The 10,148-nt window shown below is 39.8% G+C and overlaps 1 protein-coding gene across 1 annotated transcript; it reads left to right on the top strand.

Moving 5' to 3' along the window:
* The first annotated feature begins 469 nt into the window (after positions 1–469).
* Positions 470–2,951, top strand: fzd2 (frizzled class receptor 2). The gene has a single exon (XM_079457048.1). The coding sequence runs from the start codon at positions 667–669 to the stop codon at positions 2,317–2,319; it is 1,653 nt and encodes a 550-aa protein (XP_079313174.1). The 5' UTR covers positions 470–666; the 3' UTR covers positions 2,320–2,951.
* Positions 2,952–10,148: the final 7,197 nt, after the last annotated feature.

Consider the following 10,148-nt stretch of genomic DNA (forward strand, 5'->3'; position numbering starts at 1 on the left):
GATAGATAGATAGATAGATAGATAGATAGATAGATAGATAGATAGATAGATAGATAGATAGATAGATAGATAGATAGATAGATAGATAGATAGATAGATAGATAGATAGATAGAGGTATATTTACAACTTTTTTAATGTTTTGCAGTTTGAGATTACTCAAGGCATAAAGTGTGGATATGGGGTAATTCTATTGGTCAGAGCTCAGAGGACATTGTGATTTAAGACAAAAAGACCCTTAAATCCACATTCGCATGATTTTCTTCCCAAACTAATAAGGTACACAGTTTCAGAAAAGTAATGGCATATGGTGTTGATATGGGAACCCGCTGATTCTATTGGTCAGAACAGAAGACCTTGCGAGGATGGTTTAGGGTGGGAATCTGTTTCAAGACCCCCAAAATCCCTCCTTTCTCACACTCCCTTAAAAAGTTCGTAACAGGCAGCCCAGGGGGAACTTGAAACAGTCTGGCGGACAAAGGGGGAAAAGTCATGGAGTCACTTCTGCGCGCAACAGATATTCATCGTAAAGTTTACTTTAGCTCGTGGGCTCGTCGAGTCTTTTTCATTTAGATCAGCCGAAACCATGCCACCACGAGCATAGTTCGTGTAGCGAATTTATGCAAAGTGAAAGTTAGCGGCAGTTGCTCACGGAACTTTTAGGTACAATGAAGGCGAATAGACGTTTCTGTCTGTTTTTGGCACTGACGCTGCCGTGCTGTTTATTGGCCTCTGGACAATATAACGGGGATAATGGAATAGCTGTCCCTGACCATGGATTCTGTCAGCTCATAACGATCCCGTTGTGCACGGACATCGCTTACAACCAAACTATAATGCCAAACTTGGTTGGACACTACAATCAAGAGGATGCGGGTTTGGAAGTGCATCAGTTTTACCCGCTGGTAAAGGTACAGTGCTCTCCTGAACTCAAGTTCTTCCTGTGCTCCATGTACGCACCTGTGTGCACGGTTTTAGAGAAAGCTATTCCTCCATGTCGCTCTATCTGCGAGAGGGCAAAGCACGGCTGCGAGGCCCTTATGAACAAGTTCGGCTTTCAGTGGCCGGAGCGGCTGAGGTGTGAACATTTCCCCGTGCTGGGAGACGGAAACATATGCGTGGGCCAGAACGAGTCCACTGCCACGGTGTCGCCCGTTCATATGCCTATCCCGGGAACACCCGGAGTTCATCTGTACTCGACGCCGGACAAACCGTTCCGCTGTCCGTCAAGGCTGAAAGTCCCGTCCTACCTCGGCTATAAGTTTTTGGGTGAGCTGGACTGTGGTGCTCCGTGCGAGTCCTCCAAAACGCACGGGCCTTATTTGTTCTTCACTGATCAGGAGATTGAATTTGCGCGTATTTGGATTCTCATTTGGTCCTCCCTCTGTTGTGCATCCACATTTTTTACTGTAACCACATACTTAGTGGACATGCAACGCTTTAAATACCCCGAGCGTCCTATTATCTTCCTGTCTGGTTGCTATACCATGGTCTCCATTGCATATATCACTGGCTACTTTCTCGGAGATAAAGTCGTGTGTAATGACCGCTTTCTTACCGAAAACTATAAAACCATTGTTCAGGGTACGAAAAAGGAAGGATGCACCATTCTTTTCATGATGTTGTATTTCTTTAGCATGGCTTCTTCAATCTGGTGGGTCATCCTGTCTCTCACATGGTTCCTGGCTGCTGGTATGAAATGGGGTCATGAAGCCATTGAAGCCAATTCGCAGTACTTTCATCTGGCCGCTTGGGCCGTTCCAGCCGTAAAGACCATTAGTATACTGGCCATGGGACAGATCGATGGAGATGTGCTAAGTGGGGTCTGTTTTGTGGGCCTGAATAATCTGGATCCACTGAGGGGCTTCGTGCTAGCCCCCCTCTTCATCTACCTGTTCATCGGCACCTCCTTCCTGCTTGCTGGCTTTGTGTCGCTCTTCCGCATTCGCACCATTATGAAGCATGATGGCACCAAGACGGAAAAACTGGAGCGGCTGATGGTTCGCATAGGTGTCTTCTCAGTTCTCTACACTGTCCCGGCCACCATCGTCATCGCTTGCTTTTTTTACGAGCAGGCCTTTAGAGAGCACTGGGAGAGGAGCTGGATCAGTACAAACTGTAAGAGCCTGGCCATTCCCTGCCCAATGCAGCCCGCTCCACACATGACCCCTGACTTCACGGTTTTTATGATCAAGTACCTCATGACTCTTATTGTAGGGATCACTTCGGGATTCTGGATTTGGTCTGGTAAGACGCTGCACTCTTGGAGGAAGTTTTACACACGTTTGACCAGTGGCGGGCAAGGGGAGACCACTGTTTGAAAAAGGACAATTTTGATGTTAAAACTGATTTAGTTTTAGAAATACAAACTGAAATAAATTGCCTTCAGTTTTAGTATTTTCAAGGCAATTATACTTGTCTTTGTTCCTCAAGTACTGTTCTTCAGATGTCAGCCGTTGGCGCAGTTTGGGTTCTTGGACTCTCAAGTGGAAAGAGAAGTGGAACATAAACCACTTTGGTTTTGCCAAACAAACACGGCCAGTTTGATACCATGTGCAGAAATGTGTTCCTCCCCCATTCTGCTGCCCCTCTTGTTTTTTTCTCATAAGCTGCTGGCCATAAAAACTCTACTTGGAAAGTGAGATACCAGCTGGGAATTCAACAAACAGCAGTGCATAGAGCTGTGGGGGGATAAAAGCCTGAAAGAGGACGACATGTCATGTAATACAGCAGGCGGTTCAATGTAATTAAAACATTGTATATAGTTTTTGTAAAAATCTTTATTTGAACATGATTATATATTTGTATTTAAGCAATTGTATTTTCACATTTTGTGGTTCACTTATTTAGCATTTATAACCGCTGTCTTTATCTTGCTCTTTCTCTGGTATTTTTTATCTTATATCAGATACTCATGTTTGTCCCTTTGTTTCAAATTAAAGGTGCTCTTCGTAATACTCCTTTTGTCTGCCTTGTATCTCACCGTGTTTATTACACCAGTAAAAGAGAAACTCTTCCTATGCTGTTTTGCAGATTTAAGTTCATATAAGTGACTGAGGAGTAATAGTGTTTTTCAAAAATGAAATCCATCTGTATGTAATTTACCGTTTGGAACCACCATCTTAAACACAGTCGAGAGTTTGGAATGGTTGCGTGTGTGAGTCAGAGAGAAAGAGAGAGAGTGCCAATTAAACACCGTATTTTGTTTGATTGTGGTGCGAAGTAGACAGTCGTTGCAGAGCAATTGTTTCTCGCATGGTCCTCCAAGCTGAGGCATGTGGAAAAAAATGAAAAGCACATGATTAAATGATTCTGTGTCTACGTCTGCCTGCATTACGCTCCGAGCTACTCTCTAGACCTTTGCTTGTCTGCTTGAATCTGGAAGGCAACAATGGAATGAGACTAAAAACCATTACATTTAAAGGCAACGAATGGGGTTTTGTGCATAAGTACATCACTGTGAATGCCATATTCATTTCACATTTAGTAGACACTTTTATCCAAAGCGACTTACAAAGTAGGGGAGAACAATAGAAGCAATATGTGCAACAAAAGAACAAAAATGCATAAGTGCAGTAAAATTGGTCTCAGTTGGCCTACCACAGTATACGAAGCTAAGAATTTCTTTTTTGGGGGGGTGGTAAAGTATTAGAAGACTGTACTAATGGGTCAGATGTTGATGGAAAAGATGTGTTTTAGCCGATTTTAGATATGCAACTAAAGAGGTAAGATTGGTCTAGAGTGGTCCCAGTGTTAGGTCTGTTATGGATTAATACTGAACTCCTGCAGGTTTTTTACTCCACCAACTTTCCATGTCTCCCTTAACTTTTTTGGTTCTCCTTGGTTTGGCTTGTATGTTTATGAGCTCGGGTTTCTAATCTAATGTATGCCCTTGGGCAGCCAATTTCATGCTCAGCCCTGCAATGTGTGCCGTCTTCTTTTACACTCATTCACTCGTACCCCTGAACACATTCATTATCTTAGATTTAACATACACCATTGTGTGTGTGTGTATGTGCTCGCACACGTACAATGTCGAAATGTATGATAAATGTTTACATGAGCATCAAAGACAAAACAAACATGTGCCATCATATTCACTTTTATTCAAAACTCTAATTTCATTTTTAAAGATGCCTTTGAAATTAAATATAGGCAAAGTAATGGGGAATATAGCAGCCAATATGAGCCCAGAATTTAAAACGCATTCCAGGGTGAAACCTCAAGAAGCTGGTGGGAAAAAAGTTTTTTCAATGTGGTTACAGAGGCATATAAATGTACACATATTCTGCATATCCACCATTTTATGAGTTTGCATGTTGGTGTAATTTCGATACTGTACATATTGAAGTTAAGGAATATTTCATCCAAAAAGGAAAGTGCTGTGTCATCATTTACTCACCCTCTTATCATTTCATTTAAAGTCATCAAATCAAACCCCACTTGTTCAATACACATAACAAAAACATATGATAGAATACACAGTATTGTGACCCAGAAATGTGTGTGTATGGTGTGTTCCTGATTGTTACAGTAAAATTAAATGCACCATTCCCTCTTAAAATAATCTCCTTAAACATTCAGACAAATGCAGACACGTGTTAAGTACACACTGTCATTGTTGGAATCCCCCTGAAAGATACAGGGCAGCAATTCAGTACCCTCCGGAGATAATGATGTAATGCTGGAGATGCAGAGAAGAAATTAGATCCACCCTAACTCCTAAAATATTCCTCAGACATTTATTCCCCGTCTTTCGATCCACACCAGTCGAGGAGAGTAATGTTAAAAGAAAAACACCTCTGTGTGCAAAAACATGGAATCGTGCTGGGATCTCACGCCAATTCCTACTTTCAACTCCCTCTAAACCAAGCAAAACCAATGTTTTTTTACTTCTCAGATGATCTCAAAGATAGTGGTTATATTGTTGACAGCTCAACAGAACCTTTAGATAAGAAGGTATTCACGTCTCCAGAGATACTTCTGCAAAGTCTGTCATCACTTTTATTCTTCTTGTGGTGCATGACTTGATCCCTCAGGGGAGTCTTGAGAGATGTATAGGTTAGATAGAGCAGATCTCTCGGATTTGTAACTGGATAAATCAATGTCTTTTGTAACAGAAAAGATTAGCTGTAAATGAAAATCCATAGTCAGGTTATCTGTTTAGGTGTGAACAGAAAATAATGTAATGATAAACCATTATTATTATTATTGGGCATTCCTTGTTACTTTTGCAATACACAACACCCTGTTTTCCTTAGATAAAAGTAGGGAATGCAGTGAGCCAGTGGCCAAGTATAGAGATGAGACTGCACTCTATGAATTCGGCTGGCAGCTGACAGCGTGTGTGCTTGTGTGTGTGCCTGCGTGTGTGGGAGGTAGCTGACCTGTCTAGAGGTTGCTTTTAAGCAAGTTGAAAACAATCTCTGTTTGGCTTTTCAATTGAAATAGTGGAGGAAGGAAAAAATGACTAAGCAATAGAGTAAAAAGGGTGGTTTAATTTAAAACAGTCGAGATGATTTTGTGGAAAATTAAGCACTGCAGTTCCCACATTATCAACTAAAAAGCTTTTCTTGCTATATTTCTTGCATTTTTTCCCAAACAAGCAAGCACCAAGAAAAAAGCCACATTGAAGTAAATTGAGATTTTGAACAACAGAACAGATGAATAAGCATCAATTTTTCACTTAACAAGTCTCACCACCAGCAATATTAACCTTATCTCTTATCTTTTATCTGACTTGCTGTTCAAGACTTGAACAGAAATATAAGTTGACAAATATGATTAATGCGTTTCATATTTTCTTATGAAATAACCGTAAATAACCAGGGACTGGATTCAAGAAACTGTTCTTATAAGATTGAAACCGACAAAATACAAGATTGTTTTTGAAATAAGTAAGAATGTTGCGCCTTAAGTTTTCAAATATTTTCTTTAAATGATATTATCATAAGAATAATATGACATGCTTTGTAAATCAATCTTGAGAAAAAAATTATGAACTGTCTTAAGGAGTTTTTTTGGAATACATTCCTAACTTTTTCTGAAATCTGAATTTAAGAATATTATATATTAAAATAGACATTTAAGAAGAATTTTCTTAAGAACGTTTAGTGAATCCGGTCCCATACGATGTATGATTCCGTATCACGAAGCTTTCACCAGCATATAGATGAACTCAAAACGTAAAAGACATGTTTCTAAAGCCACAGAACTCTGCATTTATTATTCATTCAGTCTTTTCATCGCTTTGCCGTGACAATGCTCTTCCAGCATCTGTCTTAGTTTAGTTTTTACTGCTTTAAGAGAAGTGAAGGCGTGCTGAGAGAATTGGCTCCCCGCTATTGGCATGCATTAAAATGTTGATGGTTTTCCAATGTAGAAGTTTTAACTTTAGTGTCAATATGACCTCTCTCTTCCCAGACTTTCATAGCCTCTGTTAAAGAACCATGCAGATCAAAGCATTTCTCAGTGCTTATTGTGTATTTCACTCTAACGGGTTGTTGCCGTTTTAGAATGAAGATGTTTTTAAACCTGCTATGCTGTCAGTGAGCAGACATAAGCAAAGAGGTAAACTAGACAAAACTGACATTTATCAACTTAATGGAAAAGGGTACGCCGGGTTTAGATCTTCTGATCTGTGCGTGTTTTCACTTTTTTATGTTTGTGGAATTAAAACGATTTTATCTCCTCCCCTGGGACATGAATGGACATGCTAAATGGACAGAGGAATGTTAACCATCAGATCACATAGTGATTAAAACACTCTCATGCACGCATACACACATGCATATACACTGTCCACTTGGTTGACCGCCACCAAAGCAGCATTACCAACTTGAACCAGCATGGAAATTCATGTGTGATTTTGTTTTTTTAGCAGGTGTGTCAGAAGGCATGAAGCTTTGGCACCGGTGGGGGAAGTTCAGAATTGTGTCTCAACCCTCGACTGGCCGACCAGACGACACACCCTCTATCTGTATCTGTTTCCATTGGCCTCTTTTATTAAATGCAAACAGGAAGTGGGTTGTGTTCCTGCTCCTACTTTCCCCTGCGACAATTACTTCCTGTGTTTAATTGTTGCGGCCTGTCTGACAGAGTGTAAAATGCTTTTATCAATGATCAACATCTTTGTGTGTTTTTGTGCATGCCCGTGCTTGCATAAACGTGCGTTTATCGTTGTCTTGAAGCAAGCCTATGTCTGTGGGTTGATTTGGCAAAGGGAATTCTTCATGTCTTGAAGTTTGTGTGTGGCAACAACAGATTCTGCTACCAGCTGCCTTTCAGAAAAGTGACGACAGCTGTGTTATGACTGTGTGCTTGTGTGTGATGGCTATTTACAGACCAAGACACCCAGCGAGGATGATGATGATGTCCTTCTTTGCATGCAAGCACGTCTGTGAGCTGAAGACAAGCGACTGACAACAGGCTGAGATGGACCAAAACAGAGATTTGGGGGAAATGGACAGATTATGGTGGATGATTCAGTGCTGGGCACTAACTGCAGAAACAACCGTTGGTTTTGACATTCTGATTTTAAATTCAAAATGATGTAATTTAGGTTTGTTACTATTGCATATTGCAGTTTCATTTAGTTATGGAACACAAATTTAGTCAAAATATGAATTTTAGTATGTTTTTTTATTCTGGGAATTATAAGACAACCTCTATATGAATCTAAAATCTGTTTGCTGATCTATGCAGAAGAATCATGCAAATATATGCAGTATAATCAACTAGCTTATGCCCTATGACTGCCATACGGCCATTAAATAATACAATAATAAAACTTAAATAAACAATTATAAAAGGATTACTAGTGAGTGAAATGTGTACTATTTCATTTCTTGCCCTTAGCACAGGATGTTGGTATGCTGGTTTTCTTAAAGATCGTTCATCCGAAAATACAAAATATTGATTCTGTCATCATTTACTCACCCTGAAGCTATACATGTATTTGTTCTGTTACTGTAAACATAACAGAAGATATTTTGAAGAATGTAGGAAACTACTATGTTAGTCAATAGTGCCCCAGAACTGTTTGGTTACAAAACATTCTTCCAAATATCTTTGCGTTAAGTACAAAAATAATATATTTATAGCTTTTGAACAACTTATGGGAAAGTAAATTGTGACCAGATCTTAATTTTTAGACAAATGATTCCTTTAATTTAACCAGCAGAATTTTGTTTGTTATTCGACTTTTGTGTAAGTTGTTGTAGGCTCACCTTCTTGCGCAAACAGTTTTAAGCCAGAATGTGGTTTGGTATTAAAAGTTTGAGATGGGTGTATCTGGATCAAGAGATTGCAGATCTCTCGTGAGTCTCTCAGTCATAGATATGCTCAAAGTGATATGACTGCAGTGCATTCTGGATACTCACCCTCAGGCGCCCTATAGACTGGCACGGGCTGGCCTGGGGCCGAGGCTTAGCCTTAAGGGTGGAGCTGTAATACGAGTCTTCAGCCTCGGGTTTGCAGTGAAGTAACAGTGAGTAATGAGTAACAGTTTTGGCTCCCGACAGCGAGTCGCTGAGCGTAAGGGTTTTACAGTAATAGAGGCCTTTAAAATGGCTCATCTTTAGGAATTTACAATGCATCTCCCACCCACACACACTCTCTCAGAGGAGAGAAGGAGAGACGAGGTGGCTAGCATACAGTTATACTGTCCCGACAGAGAGCCCTGCTGAAGGCAAAATAAAGGCAGTTAGAGTAAGCGTGCTGATGTGAGTGAGTGACTGAGTGCATGTGAGTTTAACACAGAGAATTAAAGAGTGAGCAAGATTTTTATGTGTGTGTGCGTGCGTGCATGCGTGTGTTTGTGCATGCATGCGAGTTTGTGTCTAAAGTTGATGGGCTGTACATTTGCTCTAATTTTTCCCTTCCAGTGTGTAATCACTTCCATCTGGGACCTGCCCAAAGAGGGGCCCCAGATTGGAGGTAAGAGGTTTTTACAAAACACACACACTGCCTTTCAGTTTGGATCCCTTCTCAACTCTCAGATCTCTGAAATGCATAACGAATTTCTCGAATGCAGCTCTACGGGAAAAACATAAACTGAAAGACAAAAGTTACAAACAAAAAGGAACGTAAAATAAATTGTTTTATGTAACAGGAGCCTTGAGGAATAGCCAGCACACATGTAAAACAATACGCACTACTCTTCTTACTGTACTTACAGTAGAGGTTTACGCAGACATAGTGCCATCTGCTGGCCACTGCCCTTATTTATCTGTGTCTCACACAGTCTAATTAAAGGAGTCAGTAAGTCGCCAGAGGCCCCAAACCCATCATTATATCTTACTTAGGAAGTTCACATTCACATCCGCTCCACTCAGTTATTATTACTATTTGGTTAAGAAAGGCTTTTAGACGATCACTACTGGAAAAGGTTATTCATGGGGCATGTGTGTCAGTATAGTTGCAGTATTTGATGAGAAAATAAGTGTAGGTTTAGAAGTGTCATCAAACTAATACACATTCAAGTACCCATTCAGTTACTAGAAATGTGGTGTGTCGATAATTGTTCAGTTTGATGACAAACAAGGTGCTCACGAAGGTTTGTGGCAACTTGTGTTAAATTTCCTAGCAACATTTGTTTGTTTGTTTGTTTGTTTACCACGAGAAACACGCACGTCTTTATGTGTAGGCTATGATGGTGAACGAGTGTGCTCTGAGCTTGTCTTATACAAGCTCTCTCAAGCTCCAAGCTTAAAATAATTGATTGTGTATTTAAATGTATTTATTTTATATTAATGACAAGGATACAGTGCCAAAATATATATATATTCTTCCATACAATTCTTCCATATAATTCACATACAATTGTGTTTTTTGGTAGATTTGATAAAATTATATACCTTTTGAAAGTGACCTTGATCAGTCACAAGTTCAATGCTTTCTAAACACAGTAAAGTTTATCTTTGTTTTTCCTTATTCTTCCCACTAGGGTGCGCAAACGTACCAGATTTGTATATTTAAAAAATGCAACATTCCCAGTTTTTATAACATAATTAAAGGATTAAGTTGATGTTTAATGACTTTTTTACACATGCCCATTTGGTCAATTTTTGTCTAATAAAATATTGTGCGTGAAAATTGTACTCCAGTATTTATTTTTGCTCATATTACAATGTTGGAAGCCTGTTTAAAC

This window comes from Barbatula barbatula (genome assembly GCF_947034865.1).
Source record: "Barbatula barbatula genome assembly, chromosome: 5".
NCBI lineage: Eukaryota > Metazoa > Chordata > Actinopteri > Cypriniformes > Nemacheilidae > Barbatula > Barbatula barbatula.

Excerpts from the sequence above, each read along its gene's own strand:
- fzd2 (XM_079457048.1), top strand. The coding sequence starts at position 667 with ATGAAGGCGAATAGACGTTTCTGTCTGTTTTTGGCACTGACGCTGCCG.